General features: G+C 42.7%; 1 protein-coding gene across 1 annotated transcript in view; it reads right to left on the reverse strand.

The window, feature by feature from the left end:
• EVC (EvC ciliary complex subunit 1) overlaps positions 1 to 18246 on the reverse strand; it is a 109626-nt gene that overhangs the window by 25028 nt on the left and 66352 nt on the right. Inside the window, exons 12-15 of the mRNA XM_077136363.1 lie at positions 13612 to 13824; positions 4610 to 4719; positions 1513 to 1723; positions 429 to 635 (exon numbers count right to left, since the gene is read on the reverse strand). Of these exons, the coding sequence (XP_076992478.1) occupies positions 429 to 635; positions 1513 to 1723; positions 4610 to 4719; positions 13612 to 13824 (741 nt within the window). The remainder of the gene's footprint in view (positions 1 to 428; positions 636 to 1512; positions 1724 to 4609; positions 4720 to 13611; positions 13825 to 18246) is intronic.

The raw sequence follows: 18246 nt of genomic DNA on the forward strand, positions 1-18246 counted from the left end.
TGTCCCGGAGGAGCTAAGTGAAGGCCCACAGATGCTTGGAGAGGAAACACTGGCATCAGACGCTGGAAGCAACAGAACTGGAAACAAGTACCAGCAAGACACCAGTCCATGCCTTCCAGATCACCCTTCCTTGAACCAAGGTATCTTTCTCTGGATGCCTTAGTTTGGACATTTTTATGGTCTTAGAACTGTAAACTTGTAACTTAATAAATCCCCTTTTAAAAGCTGTTCCATTTCTGGTATACTGCATTCTGGCAGCTTTAGCAAACCCAAACAGTGGGAACCCCCCACGGCCACAGAACCAGGGTCAAGCCTAGGGGTTCTAATTCCTAGTGTGTTGTTCTTTCCGTACCCTTTCTTCGGCCTGCCCCACCCACCCCCAGGCCACCCAATCCCTCTCACCGTTTGGGGCAGGGGCAAACACACACCTTGAAGTTGTCTCTGTCCTTGGCCCGGCTCTTGGTGGCTGTATTACGAGCGTGGCCCAGCAAGGCCTGCCCGATGGCCCGTTCCGTGTGCTGCTGCAGGAGCCGCCCGGCTTCCCGGGCCTCAGCCACGAGCTGCTGGTGAAGCTGCAGCCGCGTGTGCTGGGCCTCCTCCTCCAGCCTGCTGGCCTCCTCCAGGACACGTGCCTCCTGGAAAGGAAGGGACAGGACGCGGAGAGCCCGCGTTGCTCCCCTGCGGCCTCCACAGGGCACCTCCTACCCAGGGCCCCAGAAATAGAGAAAAGAGGTGGCCCCTAGGCTTGTGAAAGCCACCCCATAATGGATGCACCTACAAGACAGTTGAAGTTGCCCCCTGAAGCACTTATCGAGCACCAGTTGTGTGCCCAGTGCAAAGATCCGGTTTCTCCTTCTGGAACACTGAGGTCTGAACATGAGGACCAATGAGGACATGGTAACTCAGATGGGTTAAGCAACTTTTCAGATGTCACACAGCAGAGCAGGTTTTGAAGTCTAAGAGTAGCCTGGGGACATGGTGGAAGCTGAAGCAGGACACTGGGGCCTTGGGATCACTTTCTGGGTAGGAAGAAGGAGTTGGAGGAGGGAGTGAGGGGAGCTACTGGAGCTAGGGTCCTGCCGGCCCCTGTCCACCTCACGCTGAGCAATCCTGGGCACAGCTAAAGAGCCTGTGAACGTGACCCTCACTGAGGGCTCAAACAGTGGCTCCTACAGCCCAGCAGATGCGTGTGGGAGACCTGGACTCAGTCTGTTTGGGCTTAAATCCCAGCTCTGCAGTTGACGAATTCTTTCTTTAGATCTGGCACAGCCCCAAGTAGGTGACAGGGTCCTTTTCTCCCGCCCCCTTGATAACTGTGCTTTTGTCCGCTCTGACTTCACATGCATCTCCCAGTACAACTCTCTGTCTCTCGCTGTACAGAGCCCTCTTGGTAGCTCGGGTGCCAACCTGGAGGGTACTGCCGGGTGTGCAGCGCTGGACGTGCAGTGTGGGTTTGGGGGCAACTACGGTGGGGGCCGTGGTGGAGGGGACAGGGCGGCGGTGCGTCCTTACCAGGGCTCGGAGCAGCTGCCACTGATGCTCGTCCATGCACTGGGCCGAGCCCTGCTCCAGCGCGTGCTGCTCGCGCAGCTCCTGGAGCAGGTTCTTCTTCGCGGACAGCCTCATCTGGGCCAGCGTGGTGAAGACGCTGCTGCGGAGAGCCAGCCTCCGGAGGGCGGAGCGCAGGAGCAGGCTGTGGCCCTGCAGGACGGCCCGCGAGGACCTCGGGAAGGGGCACGGGACAGCGAGTCAGCTCAGGGGGCCTCCCGCACCGTGGAGGAACTCGTAAAGCAGTCGGGTCCCCCAGGGGCTGGTGCTGGGAAGGAGGCGGTTAGGTTTATCCCTCCCTCTTCTGCCCAGCCCCTAACTCCATCCAAGCATGTTCTCGTCCCATCTATTCAGCTGTTGGCTCTCTGTATCTTTTGAAGTTGGTTTCATCCCGCCCCAAGGTTCAGATGTGTCTACAGTACATACCCACTTGAATTTCTTGCATTATTCTCAAAAGTAACATCTTCTAAAGTCATGCTACTTTTGAGTCCCTATCTTGGGGTAATCTAAGGAAAAAATCTAGTTCTATCAGAGAGGCCCAACATTTGGTTTTATAGTTTGAGGTATTTTTCTGAAAGGCGGAAAAGCTGAACAGAGCTTTGGTGGTCTTATGGGATTGGGGGACAGAAATCAAAGTTCATGGTCCACAAGACCTGAAATGCTTCATCCTAGAAAAAGGGGTGAAACAGGGAAAGAATGTTCCTCAAAGAAGATCTAGCTGCCAGTCAGCTAAATTTCCAAAGGGATGCAAGCTCCTGCTAGAAGGAAGATAAATCCATTTTGGAGGACGATCACATTATCCAAAACCTTAAATTATCTTTATATTTTTTCATATACAGTGTCCAGTATTCAATAAAAATAAATGGGCATGCAAACAGATAAGACTTGACCAAAAGTGAAGATAAAAAACAGACAGCAGAAACATACCCACAAGATATCAGATATCAGAATAATCAGATACAAACTTTAAACTAATTATTATGAATATGTTCAATAAAATCAATGATAAGATGAGGAATTTCAGCTTTAACTTAAAACTTTGAAAAGAATCAAATGGTAATTCCAGATCTGAAAACACACACTGAAGTTAGGAATTCAATAGGTGGATTTAACAGCAGATAAGACACAGATGAAAAGAGAATTAACTGGGAGATAGGGCAAAAGAAAATATCCAGATTGAGGCACAGAGGACAAAAGAATGAAAATATGGGATAGCATGTAAGAGACATGTGGGATAAAGTGAAGACGTCTAATAAATACAAACTGTAGATTCAGGAAGAGAAGAGGAACAGAAGGGGTAGAAGCAATCTTTAAAAAAGATGAGAAAAATTCCAAAATTGATGAAACAAATCCAAGAAGTATTACAGATTTACTAAATTAAAAAACTCCAAGGAAAAACACCTACACATGTCTAGACATATTATAGTAAACTGATGAAAAACAAGGAATATATTTGGGAACACTCATATATTTGGGATTTAAGTTTACCACTTTACTGTTTAAGTTTGTCTCTCCTTTCTTGCCTTCTTTTGGGTAAAGTAATTTTTTATTATTCAATTCTGTCTCCCTTTTTAGTTACATGTGTATTTTACTATACTTTTATTGATTTAGAGATTTTAAATTGCATCTTCTGGAATAGAAGAAAATCTTAAAAGGAGCCAGAAATAATCAAAATTATTATCTTTTTATCTTATAAAAGTGTTGAAAAATGACAACCAAACTAGAATTCTACCGAGAAAATATCTATCAAAAATGAGGATAAGCCATTTTCCTACAATCAAACCCTGCGAGAATTTGTCACTAGCAGACCTTAAACAAAGGGACCCTGCAGGCAAAGGAAAATAATCCTAGATTGGAGGTATAAAGATACAGGAAAGAATCAAAGGCAAAAGTAGGGATAAATACGTAAGTAACTGTAATTGAATACTGACCACATAAAACATAATATTAATATTCTAAGAGGCTTAAAATATAGAGAGAATTAAAATGGACAATGACAAAAGCGCAAGTGAAGAAAAGGGGAACAGTGGAGCTAAGGCATTTTACAGTGTTGGCATTGTTGAGGAAGAAGTAATATATTAATATATGTTAGACTCTGACAAGTCAAGGATGTAATTTAAAATATCTAAATCAATAAAAGCATAGTAAAATACATATGTAACTAAAAAGGGAGATAGAATTGAATAATAAAAAAATACTTTACCCAAAAGAAGGCAAGAAAGGAGAGGCAAACTTAAACAGTAAAGTGGTAGACTTAAATCCCAGATATATCAGTGTTAGGATTTGCATTCAATGGTAAATGGACCAAATACTATGAATGAAATGACAGGTTTCCAGACCAGACAAATCCTCCAATTATTCTGGTTTATTGGGACAAAGCCTCCAATTCTGGTTATTCTGGATTACTGGCCCTGCTTATTTTTCTATCCTCTTCTGACATTTCCCCTGTATTATTCAATACTATGCCTGCTTCTAGACACAAAATCAAGTTCTCAGAAAATGCTTGGCAACTAAAAAATAGTTACATCGAAATAATTTTTCTCGTATAAAAGTGGGAAAAAGAAAAGTTTTTTAGCATGTTGAGAAACTCACATTACATTAACAGTAAAAATATGAAAAATGAATATAGAAATTTATTAATAAATAAGGAGTCACTGTGAAGGGGCACAGGGAACTTTTGGGGATGACAGATATATTCTAAATTCGGATTGTGGTGATGGGTGCACAGTTCTCTCAAGTCACTAAGAATCAGTGAATTGTATACTGAAGAATGGATGAATTTCATAGCATGTCAAAGACACATCCAAAAAGCTGCTAATAAAAACCAAACATTCCTCCGAAAGACAATCCTATGAAGCAGGTATCATTAGCACCATTTTATAGATGACGGAACTGAGGCTAGGAAATGCTAAGTAATTTGCCCAGGTAAGTTCTCACTCCAAGTCTGAACTTTCAACCGTGGCATCCTACTGCCACTCTGGTTCATTAACCACAAGGACGAGGAGACCAGACAGCGGGTCACGCAGCACCCAAGCCCCGCACCTTAGAAAGCTGTACTCACTCCTCGCTGAGGCCGCCGAGTCGGCCCAGGGCTCCGTGGACAGTGCTCTCGTGGCCTTCTCGCAGGTGCGTCTGCAGCACGGTGGACAGGGCGAATTCCTGCATCCACAGCTAAACACCAGACAGGCGCACACGGGGCTCATCAACCAACGCCCGTGGGTTGTGCCTTTGTTTCTCATTTTAAAAACCCTTGGCTACCCTGATTTCATTGAAATAGACACAAAATCCCTTTGCTACCCTGATTTCGTTAATATTCTCCTATCTTTTCTTCTAAACCTTTAAATATTTTTGCTACTCACATTTAAGTCCTAAAGCCTCCAAGATTTACGTTTTATGGGGTGAGGAAGGGATCTCATGTTCTCTGGGTCAATGGGTAAGTAATTGCCCCAGCACAATTTACTGCATAATTTATCTTTCCTTACTACGCAGACATCTGTTTCCAGGCTCTCGATTTTGTTCCATGAGCCTGTTTGTTGACTTCTGCACCAAATACCACACCATCTTAATTGCTATGGTTTATAGCAAGACTTTGTAGCGCCAAGGAAAACACTCCTTTATTCTCGTTTGAAAGCGCCATGGCTATTCTAGCATCAGTTTGTCAACTTTGGCAGAAAAGTATTTTTGAATTTTATTGTAAATGAATTTAATAGATTAATTTGGAGAGAATTTCCATATTTTCAAAATAGAGCTTTCAGGAAATTTCTTTCAATTCTTCCTTTATGCCTTTAATAATACTTTATAAGCTTCTCTCTTAAGTGCTTATATAGTTTGGTCAGATTTAAAAAAGAATTTTTATCATAGAAATTGTGGGTTGATAGACCAATTGTGCATAAAATACAGGGTTCCCACATAACCAGCTGACCACCCACAGCTTGCATGAGCGTGAAACATTTGTTACAATTGATGATAGCCCTTTTTTGTAATTGTATTAATTTTTTTAACCATAGTTATATTTGTTACAATTGACAGAAGATTATTAAAACATTATTATTAATTATTGTCCATAGTTTACATTAGGTAGATTTTTCCCATGTACCACTCTATTCAACACCTTGTATTAGTGACATATATTTGTTAGAAGTCATGAAAATACATTCTTATACTTGTAATACTAACTATAGTCCATCTTCTATAATAGGGTTCATTGGACTGTGTTTTAATGTTTCATTTGGATTCTAGTAACATATTTGACCTGGTTTTCCCTTTTAACCACATTCACCTATATAATTCAGTGCTCTTCTTTTCATGCACAATAATGGGCTGCCATCACCACCGTCCATTTCCAAACTTTTACAATTGACCTAATAGAAATTCTGTACAAATTAACAATAAACTCCACATTCTCTAACCCAGTCTAACCCCAGTGGTCTACAGTCTAGATGCTAACGCTAGGAGTTTGTTTACTATAATTAGTTCATATCAGTGAGATCATATGATGTTTGTCCTTTTGTATCTGGTTTATTTCACTCAGCATAATGCCCTCACTGTTCATCCACGTTGTCACATGTGTCAGGACTTGATTCCTTTCTATAGCTGAATAATAATAATATATAAATAAAATGCACATATCACATTTTATTTATCCATTTATCAGCTGATGGGCACTTGGGTTGCTTTCACCTTTTGGCGATTGCTAATAACGCCACTATGAATATCATTGTGCAAATACATGTTCAAGTCCCTGTGTTTGTTTGTTAAAGCTGCTGAAATACAATATACCAGAAATGGGTTGGCTTTTACAATGGGGATTTATTAGTTTACAAATTTACAGTCTCAGGCCATGAAGATGCCCCAATTATGGCATCAATGGGATGATACCTTCTCTGAAGAAAGGCTGCTGGCATCCAGGGTTCCTCAGAAAACTTTTAGTTTTCTGATATTTTAATAATAGCTATTCTAGGGGGTACATAAAGATATCTCATTGTGGTTTTGATTTACATTTCCCTAATAGTTAGTGATGTTGAGTATCTTTTCATGTGCTTTTCAGTCAATTATATATCCTCTTTGGAGAAATCTATTCAGGTGCTTTGCCCAATCTTATTGGGTTGTCTTTTTTTGTTGAGTTGTAAGATTTCTTTATATATACTGGATATAAACCCTTATTGGATATGTGGTTTCCAAATAGTCTCTCCCATTGAGTAGATTGTCTTTTCACTTTTATGACAAAGTCTCTCGATGCACAAAAGTTTTTTTATTTTCAGAATAAAATATCCATAAAAATATTTATCCATTTTTTCATTTGTTGCTTGTGCTCTAGGTTTAAAGTCCAAGAAACCATTGCCCAACACAAGATCCTGAAGATGCTTCCCTACATTTCCTTCTAGGAGTTTTATAGTCTTTGTTCTTATATTTAGGCTTTCGATCCATTTTGAGTTAATTTTTTTATATGGTGTGAGATAGGGGTCCTCTTTCATTCTTTGGCAGATGGCTAGTGAATTCTCACAGCATCATTTTTTGAAGAGATTATTCTCTCCCAATTGAGTGGACTTGGTAGCTTTGTCAAAAATGAATTGGCTATATATACCTACTTAAAATTAGGCCTAAGAGTTACCTCCAAAGGACCTCTTATTGCTCAGATGTGGCCTATCTCTTAGCCCACAAGGCAAGCAAACTCACTGTCCTCCCCATCTCAACATGGAACCTGACTCCCAGGGGTATAAACCTCCCTGGCAACGTGGGACAGAAACCCTATAATGAGCTGGGACTCAACTTCAAGGGATTGAGAAAACCTTCTTGACTGAAAGGGGGAAGAGAGAAATGAGACAAAATAAAGTGTCAGTGGCTGAGAGATTTCAAACAGAGTCGAGAGGTTTATATTCGAGGTTATTCTTACACATTATATAGATAACCCCTTTTTAGTTTAAGGTGTATCAGAGAGGCTAGAGGGAAGTGCCTGAAACTGCAGAGCTGTGTTCCAGTAGCCATGTTTCTTGAAGATGAATGTATAATGATATAGCTTTCGCAATATGACTGTGTGATTGTGAAAACCTTGTTCTGATGCTCCCTTTATCTTACAGTATGGACAGATGAGTAAAAAATATGGATTGAAAATAAATAAATAATAGGAGGAACAAATGTTAAAATAAATTGGGTAGAAGGGAATACTAGTGGTCAATGAGAGGGAGGGGTATGGGGTGTGGTATGTGTGAGTTTCTTCTTTGTTCTTTTTATTTCTTTTTCTGGAGTGATGCAAATGTCCCAAGAAATGGTCATGGTGATGCATATACAACTATGTGATGATATTGTGAGCCACTGATTGCATACCAAGTATGGAATGTTCATATGTTAAGAATGTTTGTATTTGAATGTTGTTTGGTTTTATCAATAAAAATAAAAAAAATCAATTGGCTATAGATGTGAGTCTATTTCTGAACCTTCAATTCAATTCCATTGGTCAATATGTCTACCTTTGTGCCAATACTATGCTGTTTTGACCACCGTAGCTTTGTGATGTGCTTTAAAGGCAGGAAGTATGAGCCCTTCACTCTGTTCTTCTTTTGCAAGATGTTTTCGGCTATTTGGGGATCCTTAACCTTTCAAATAAACTTCATAATTGGCTTTTCCATTTTTGTAAAGAAGACTGTTGCAATTTTACTGGGATGGTATTGAATCTGTGAATCATTTTGGGTAGAATTGGCATCTTAACAATATTTAGTCTTCCAATCCATGAACATAGAATGCCCTTCCATTTATTTAGGTCTTCTTTAATTTCTTTTAGCAAAGTTTTATAATTTTCTGTGTATAAGTCCTTTATATCCTTGGTTAAATTTTAGATATTTGATTCTTTTAATTACTATTGTAAATGGAACTTTCTCTTTGCTTTCCTCCTCAGATTGCTCATTACTACTGTATAGAAATGCTACTGATTTTTGTGTTTGATCTTTGTACTGGTTTGCAACTGTTATGTACCCCAGAAAAGCCATGTTCTTTGAATCCTAATCCAATCTTGGGGCAGACTTATTGTTTGAGTAGGTCCTTTTGATTAGGTTGTTTCCATGGAGATATGACCCACCCAGTTGTGGGTTAGAAGTTTTGATTAGACTATTTCTGTGGTGATGTGGTTCCACCCATTCAAGATGGGCCTCAGTTAGTCTACTGGAGTCCTTAACAGAGCTCACAGAAAGTGAAAGTATTCAGAACCAAAAAAGTGCAAAGACCAGACGTCTAGACACAGACATTTTGAGATGCTTGGAGAGCTGACACAGAAAGCCACTGGGATCAGGAGCTGAAAACGATGCAACCTGGGAGCAAAGGACCAGGAGATGCCACCTGTGTGCCTTCCCAGCCAAGAGAGACCCGAGAGGTGATTGGCCTTTCTTGAGTGAAGGTATCTTCTTGTTTATGTCTTAATCTGGACATTTTTATGGCCTTAGAACTACAAAATTGTAACCAAATAAATCCCCTTTGTAAAAGCCAATCCATTACTGATATATTGCATTCTGGCAGCATTAGCAAACCAAAACAATCTTGTACCCTGCCACTTTGCTAGATTAGTTTATTAGCTCAGTAGCTGTGTTATAGACCTTTTCGAGACTATCTAGATATAGGGTCATGCCATCTGCAAATAGTTTTACTTCTTCCTTTCCAATTTGGATGCCTTTTTTTCTTGTCTAACTGCTCTGGCGAGAACTTCCACTACAATGTTAAGTATCAGTGGCCTTGGAGATCTTTGGCTGAACAAGTTGGGTTTTTTATTTGTTGCAATGAAGGAGAGCCCACATTTGGGGAGGGTCCTGTTAGAAAGGTTTTATTATAGGATTTGGGTTTGTATTGTTAGGTGACTTTCGCAGATGGTTTAAGGAAGTGGGGTTTTGCTCTAGGCTGGATGGTATTAGATGTGGGAGTAATTTTTTAATTGTGTATCTCAATAAACCATATCTAGAAGGAGAGAGGGGGGAGGCTAGAGTTGTGAATGGTACAGAAGCAGCCATGAGAGGGGGGTGTCTGGTCACTTTTGCAGTTTGGACGATGTTTGCGTTTATCTGTTTGGGCTTTATTATGGAGTTCTCATTTTTACCTTGGTCTATCATGGTCAAAGAGTGGTCTTGTATGATGTTGATGTTTTGTAGAATTGTTTGGGTTCAACAGAACATCAGAGCCCAGCTGGGCTTCTGTATGTGAGGGCTGCCTTTTTCTTTCCCAAGGGATTACTGTTTTTTAACTTGTATGCTTGATTTACAAGTATAAAGTTTATTAATTATTCTAGCCTCCTCCAGAATAGAATGAAAAATACAATTCCAGTGTTCTCTCCACGTTCTACGATATTGCTCACTAGTATTTTGGTTCTGCCCTGTTTTTTCAACCCCTTGTTTTTCAAATAATCAGTATTCTTTTGGTCAATATCATTTTTTCCATGTATTCATTTTGTTCTCCCCTACAGTTTTGAAAGTTACATATTCAGTTCCTATTCTTGTAGTGGTTTAAAAATATTAACATGCATTTCTTTTTTGTGTGTGGAGAAAAAAAGAATTTCTTTACAATCTTGCAGGAATGGGAACTCAACTGAAAAAATGATGGCTGGTGCACCAAGTAACAGAGTTGCACTGGTGTTACACCCTAAGCTTAGCACGCAGGGCCCCCCCGCTCCCCACTATTTCTCCACTGATTGGATGCTCCAGAAGTTACAGGCTATCTGGATAATCTAACTAATTCAAATTTCCTGCCAAAGGTTCCCGATTTTGATGACGCTTTACATTTCAGTGACCCTGGCCATTGCTCATTTAAACTGGTTTTGACTTATGTAAGGACTGGGCACCAATTCTAGGCTTGAGTCATAGGCCCTCCCCTTCCCCTGCCTGCAAGACCAGCCTGAGCTGTTTGGCAGCCCTTTGTTGAGCAAGTTCCGTTTCACTCATCCTGCGCCATCTTGTGTGAAAGCTAAGTTTAAATTTATTCTTACAAACTCCCCCTCTTTCTTTCTGAGCTCTTAATTTTCACATTCAAGGTTTCTCCAAATTTGATAAGAGCTTTTTCACACTCCTCATCATAGGGACCTTCCTCTTTAAGGGGTACAAATTGTTTGGCCTGTACTGAACAGGCATTTGCTTGGTTAGGGCAGCTTCAGTGAGTCTCTGAGCCAGCCCCTGGGCACATGGGGTAACACCTGCTGCTGTGAGTATCCCAGTTATGATGATAAAGGAAATGAACACGGACAGTGATACCCCTTTCCATTTCCCAAACCAGTTTCTAACCATCCATGAGGGGGTTATCAATGCCTCAATTTTCTGCCAATTCTTCAGATAAGGCCATGAAGCTTTGGTGACAGTTCCATCTGGGGCTGTGTTATTGGGGATAAATGTATGACAATTACCCCTGACCATAACACAAACGCCTCCCTTTTCAGCTAGCACCATGCCTAGGGCCACCCTAGTCTCCCATTACATGTGTCTCTAAGTTAACAAAGCCTAAAGTTAATCAGTATTTCCTTTATTTTAGGATTCATGTGTCATCAGTTCTGAAAACTTCCTATGCATTGTCACTTTGAGTATTTTACCTCCCCTCGGTTGTCTCTATCACTCCTGAGTCTTCAAGAAAATTCCTTTAAGACTTTCTAAGTCTTTTCTGCATTGATTTTAACATTCTTTCACATTTTCTATCTCTTTAGCTCTCACTGCTGTGTTTTCTGGATCATTTTCTCATCTTTTCTTCTAGCTTAAGTATTATTTCTTTGGCCATATTTTTAATCAGCTGCTTAACTTAGACTATATTCAGTTTTTATGGATATAGTCATCATTTCTAAAAGTGTACGGCCTTTAACTTATCTTGCCTTTCTTTATATTATCTTCTTCTTAGGGTCATTACTGCCTTCTCTCTTATTTTAAAATAGTTTCAAACCTACTTATTTTATAAGCTCTTTTTAATTGTGCCTTCATCTGAACTTCCCGCATTGCATCTGCTCACTATTAGGAGGATTGTTTCCTTGCATGTTTTGTAATTTTGGATGTGAGCTAATCTTTAGTGTGGCTTTATGTGAAATTCTGTGATGTCTAAGACTGTACAGCTAATAAAGGGTGGAGCAGAGACTCAACTCTAAGCCTGTCTGTCTCCAAAGCGCAACTCTCCTCCCGTCCTACTGTGCTTCTCTACAATGATCTCACTTCCCTGGGAGAAGCATGAGCCTACCTCAGCTAGACAGACCTGTCACAATTACAGACCTGGTCAAAAGGTAAGAGTTCTGTTTCCCTGAGCTGTCAGAGGCTTTCCCTCCGGCAGCCTGGAGATAGTGCTTCTGTTTGTGGAGTATGGATAAAACCCAGAGGCCAGGACACAAGCCCTGCAGGCAGGACTTCAGTTTAAATTCAGACACAGCAAGCTGCTTAGCAGGCTATGTGTCTGACCCTGGCAGCTAGCAGTGGCTCACTTGTGTCCATGGACAAGTTAAACTTTCTGTTTCAAACTTTCATTCACTAAGGGCAGAAAGGGAAAGGCATCTAACAGCAACTATATGTCGAGTACACGCTATAGGTTTTATGGTGGTTGGGGGTGGGTGCTAAAATGTAAGGCAAACATTGGACATAATCAAAATTGTCCTGGTCACAAAGATTGTGTTTCATTCTTATTATGGTTTAATATATATATTAACCAGGTTAGTAGTAAATGTAATCCTATGCAGACATGGGTATGTGCACATGGAGAATTACACAATGCACAGTATATGATAAAGGATTTGTGCAATATTTTATTTATTGCATGCTTTCTTTTCTTGCAATACTCATCGGTAAATGTGTGTATGACTCGATTGTTAACACTCATGGCAACCTATAAAGAAGAGAGAACGTATAAAGCATGGACCCATGAAGAAGATAAAACATGCAACTGTGGCTCCAGGAGGTTAAAAGCACTTAAAAGCAGATCCCAAAACTGCTATAAGCTCTGCAGCACCACATTCCCTCTGCACAAGCAATTCAGCACTTTGCTTCTACACTGGGGAGAAAGGCAGGTGAAGTTTTGAATCAAGAAGCTGAGGTTAAGTCCTTGTTCTGCTTCAATCTGTCATGCAACCTTGGGCAAACTGCTTTCCTACCTGATCCGTCTCGACTTCCTTGTCTTTCTAATAAGGAGGAGCCTGAAATTTTCCTGCATTAGTAGGAATAACAATCATAACAAAAGCCAAGACTAATCTAGAATTTAGGAGGGGTTAGGTGGGGATAATAACTTCCCCCATCCTACAGATGTGGAGACAGAGGCACAGAGAGGCTGTGATCTGCCCAAGGGCACCCATTCACCAATTCAGTCAATAAATACTTACTGTGCTCATGTCATCTTCCAAGGCCTTGTTCTAGGCACTGGAATACGCCAGCGCACAAAACTGACAAAAATCCCTGCACTCGTGGGGCTTCTATTCCAGTGAGAGGAGACAGTCAATAAACAACAAACATAATAAATAAGAAAATGGAGCACACAGTGTGAGGGAAGGTGCCAAGTGCTTGGAAAAGAAGAGAGCAGGGCGAGAGCAAGCAGACGTGCTGGGGGTGAGGCAGGCGTTCCAGTTTTAAGAAGCATGGCCAGAGTAGCCTTGTCGGGAAAATAACATGAGAGCAAACAGCTAAAACAGGGTCGAAATGAGGCAGGACTAGGCCTGCTGAGCTAGGGGACTGCAAGGGGGCCGGAGAGGGGGAGTGTGTTTTTAAGGCACAACAGCCTCGCACCCTCTCCCCACCAAACCCTTTCCCTGGGAGCCACTTTCTTTTGTCCCCTCTTTGTTTCCATCATTCTAAATAATGGGCTTTGCTGCTCCTCCCTCCCTCCCTTCCTTCCTTTTTGCTGCTGTTTCTTAATCAAGGAATTTAATCACCAACCGGCCTCCTGCCTGGGAGGAGAGGTAGAGGCTGCTGCTCTGGTAGCCATGCCCCTCGGCCGGCTGAAGTTGGCAACAGTAATATTTGCAAAGAACCTAGAACAGGCACAACAGGCATGAGCAGATGCTCCATAAACAAAATCTCTCATGATGCTAAGTACCAAACACGCCGACCCCAGGTCCTGCGGCTTTATAGAAGGCCCCACCTGCTTCTCCTGCTCCAGGAGATCTTGGAAGAGCTTCCACTGCTGTTTCCGGAAGCGGTCTGATGCCCCCAGCTGCCGGGCGGCGTTCTCCTGGGCCTCCCGTCCCACGTGCTCACACTCTGCCAGGGGCAGCCCCGTCACACCCGAGAGGGTCTGAAGGAACAGGTCGTCCACAAACTTCTGGAAGGTTCCCATGGTGCTCTGGTACAAGTCCTGGGGCCAAGAGGCACACGGCAGAGTCATGAGTCATGTGCTCACACCGCACGGCCCAGGGCTTCCGTCCCCTCTCCCCATGCAGGCATGGGCACATGCAGCACAAGACACAGCCTTGACCAAAAGGAAGGCCAAGCCCTGGGAGCTGCACCCCCTCCCACCTTGGGAACTGCCCCCTGCCTCCGAGCCCTGTCCCCCCCATCCCTGACCCAATCAAACTCCCCTTCTGCCCTCCTGACCCAGCACCTCCTCCAAACTCCAGCAGGGCCTCCCCTCCCATCCAGCCTCTAGCTCATTCTCACACCCCCACTGGCCTCTGCCTCCCCTCCCCCTCTCCCACCTTCTTTTCCGCCCTCCCCTCCGCCCTCCCCTCCCCCTCCCCCACCTTCTTTTCCACCCTCCCCTCCGCCCTCCCCTCCCCCTCCTCCCACCTTCTTTTCCGCCCTCCCCTCTGCCCTCCCCTCCCCCTCCTCCCACCTTCTTTTCCGCCCTCCCCTCTACCCTCCCCACTGAGGCCAGTTCTTGGCAGGAAGCACAGAGCTTATGATGATCTTCTCTGCCCCTACTATAGTTCTCATCACAATCAAAATTCCCTAGCAGGGTGTCAGGGTGTTTCAGAACATGGCCCCGGCTGCCTTGGCTCTTTCCCACCATCCTGTTTTCCTTCACCGCCATCTCCCCCCAACCCATTCTGATGCGTAGTCTCTTTATCTTTTTTTTGGGGGGGGGGTGCACAGGCCACAATCGAACCTGGGTCCCCTGCCAGGCAGGTGAACATTCTATTGAACCACCCACGCACCCCCCGATGCAGTCTTCTTATAAAAAATCACTTCTTCAACTTGTGAAGAAAGAAAACCACTATAGATAATAATATAATCAGCACTCGCGAATCCACTGCTTAGCTCTTTCTTTAAATTAAAAATACTATACCCGACGGGTAAAGTTGGAGTCTGTGATGCTCCCCTGCAGTGCTCTTCCCCTCCTTCCCTCCACCTTCCCAGAGACAACCATCCCCATGAATGCAGTTTCTCTTCAGTTTAGCATTTCTATACTTTCACTCTAGATTAGGCCCATAAACGTGGCCCTTGGTGTGTGTGCTAACTTACACAAAAGGCATCACCTTGCAGGCTTCACTATACAGATGCTGTTTCTAGCAAACCCCCTTCACCCCACTTCCAGGCACTTTCATACCTGAATGGACACCTCCTCACCCCACAAAACCCTTCCTGATGACCCTCTCTCTGTGAAGGCTTCTCTGTGCCTCTGACACTGACAAGGGCATTCCAGACCCTGGGCTCCCACAGCTCTTTGCTCAACCCCACCTGGGCAGCCACACCACAAGTTATCCGCACCCCCACTGGAGCACAGCACCCCAGGAGCAGAGGCTGTGTGGCACTCAGGTCCTCAGCTACATCTCCCATCCTCCCCAACCAAGCACCTGACTGCGGTCCCTGAAGGTACCTTGCCCTGAAGTGGTCTTGGGTGCCTGATGTCCCTTCTCCATCTAGGAACTTCACCCATGTACCAAAACCATGCTCAGGGTCTTCTAAGGAGGCCTCCTGACCACCAGGCTTGGCTAGGTGCAATACGCTTTCCTTCTGGGGGTCTGGAATTTTGGTGCATGCTAGGCAGAGGAGGCCAGCATGACTGACTCTTGGGGAAAACCATGGGTGCTGTGTCTCTAAGGAGCTCCCCTGGTAGCATTACACATGTGTGGTTGCAACTTGTGGGACTCCACGGGGAAAGGATTCTGGAATCTTGTGGCTGGTTTTTCCTCAGCCTCACTCTATGTACCTTTTTCCCTTTGATGATTCTGCTGTGTCTGCTGGAAGTAATTAATCTTTGCCATAGTTGTAACCATAAGTTGAGTCCTGTGTGTCTTCCTATAAGAAACTAGGGGTGGTCTTGGGGACCCCTGGCACTGGAGTCCTTCCTTTGCTGCTCTCCTAGCACTTACTACCCTCTGTGCCCATCACTTGCTGGGCTGTCTTTCTCACAGACGAGTCCATGAGGTTTCTTAAGAATAAAGTCTTATATTACTCCCTCTGCATCTGCAATGCCTGGCAGAACATCTGGCAAACAGTAGGGAAATGATAATTGTTAACAATTGTGAAATCTTACCAGGTGCCTGACAGTGCCATAAACACTGTCCCTGCATAATCTCATGCAACCCTTCTAACAACACAGTGAAGATGTCCTATTGTAATCATGCCCATTTTACAGATGATGAAAATGAGGCCAGAAGAGATGACTAAGTTGAATAAGGCCACACAGTTTGTGGGCTCAGGCTCTCGGACATCGGGCTCATGCACTAACTGGTATGCTTCAGGCATAATTGGTTTTCCAAAGAAAAATAAACCTGCCTTCTGCACCTAGCACGCTGTGCTGAGGTCCTAATTGGTTTGCTCAATGAGTGTAAGCTGAATGTAATCCCAACTAATGTTAATTAACACAAACCAATGGCACACTCTAAGAAGCCCACAATGAAGTTGGACTTTGTTCAGAATAAAGTGACATTTCAGGGCATCTAAGGGAACTGAAGCTCTGAAAGATTTTCAGAGACCTCGCTTCTGGAAATGGCAGACTAGGCAATTTGAACCAATCCTGCTACGGTAGACAAATGAAAAAAAGCTGGGCATAAATTCTTTTTCAAGATCTTCATAAAAGACCCCAAAGAGTGAACAAGATAGTGAAGAATTTCGGGCCAAGGTCTTGGAGAAGACACATATAGAGAGTCACAGCAAGCCTTGGGGCTGCTTCCACCTGGGGTGTTGTGGGTCAATCCCCAGGAGATGGCTGAATAGCTAAGCAACACTCTGACAGCCTGAAGAGGTGAGGAGGACAGAAGGTGGAGATGATTACATACTATGGGTTTGGACCCTGGTAAACCAACCCATGCTTGAGTAGTGGGCCCAAAATGCTGCACTGCAGAAATGAGTGACATGGAAGGAAACCAGCTCAGACTGGTTTATAGAGACTGCAGCCTGGAGTCACGTCTTCTGAGTTCCCCAGGATATTTCAAGCTTTGATTTTGAATTAAGGGCGACCCTGGATCACAAGAGTCCTGAAAATATTTCTACAAATAAACGTGAAAATTCAGAGTACAGTACACAATTAAAACTAAACAGGCTCATGAAGTGACAAGACAACATGACAACAGATAACAGAAAGAAAGCCTCAGGCACTCCAGAGAGTGCAATCAGAAGATACAGATTTTAAAATATCTATATTCACTGTGCTCCTGAAGTTAAAAGCCAATCTTAAATGCTTCAACATTGAACTGGAAACTATAAAATGCAACGTTATAGAGCTGAAAAATAACCAACTTGAAATTTTAAAATTAAAAAATATTGTCTGAAATTAATGCAATGGACAAATTTCAGTTTAGATGGAACTAAGGAGAGAATTAGTGTTCTGGGAGGTAGATCAGAGCAAAGCATGAGAGACCGAAGGATGGGAAACAGAGAAAAGTAAACAAAGGCACAGAAGATCAAATAAGAAGGTCTAAAATGTTGAACTGAAGTCTTAGAAGGAGAAAAGAGAGAGTCTTGGCAGGATCAATATTTGATAAAAAGAACCGGTAAGGAATTTTCAAAAATGATGAAAGGCATTTAGAGATTAGGAATCTGAGGCTTCATCTGTAAAGGTAAAAGCAAGGTTTCATAAGTTACATAAGTTTATAAAGGGTCTCTGGCAATCAGGCTCCTGTAGCCAAACTCTTAATAATGATGCTACTGGAATACATGTCTTTTTTTAAAACTACAAATGAATGAATGAATGAATGGTGTACAGCCAACACCTAGAACACATAGAGCTGCTTTGGGTTCCTTTAATAGCAGATAATATAGAGTGTAGGAGAAAAAAGAGCATCACTAGAAATAAAGGGGTACCTTATAATGCTAAAAGGTTACTTATTATTACCTCAGTAGATAAAGAAAAAAAGCATTTTACCAAGTTCAATAAACCTGCATGAGAAATGTTCTCAGCAAATAAGGAATGGAAGAGAACTTCATAATCTAACGAAAACTATAGCAAACACATATACAATCAGGCCAGTGCTTGCTTGACCAAACAACTGGACACATCACCTGGCCAAGTTGCACATGGACATGACCATTACAGTCCACCCCTTGTCAACTTGGCAGCCATACACATCTCTTTAACCATACTTAATATCTAAATAAAAACAATAGTATTCATATTTAACAAAATTTTTGTTAGAGAAATTGTGGGTTTACAGAAAAAAATCACACATAAAATACAGGACTCCCATAAACTACCCTATAATTAACAGCTTACATTGGTGTGGTACATTTGTTACAATTGGTGAAAACACATATTTATAATTGTACTATTAACTATAGTCCATGGTTTAACTTAGGGTTCACTGTTTGTATAATGCAAAAATGTTTGATATATTTT

The sequence above is a fragment of the Tamandua tetradactyla genome, chromosome 19 (assembly GCF_023851605.1).
Source record: "Tamandua tetradactyla isolate mTamTet1 chromosome 19, mTamTet1.pri, whole genome shotgun sequence".
NCBI lineage: Eukaryota > Metazoa > Chordata > Mammalia > Pilosa > Myrmecophagidae > Tamandua > Tamandua tetradactyla.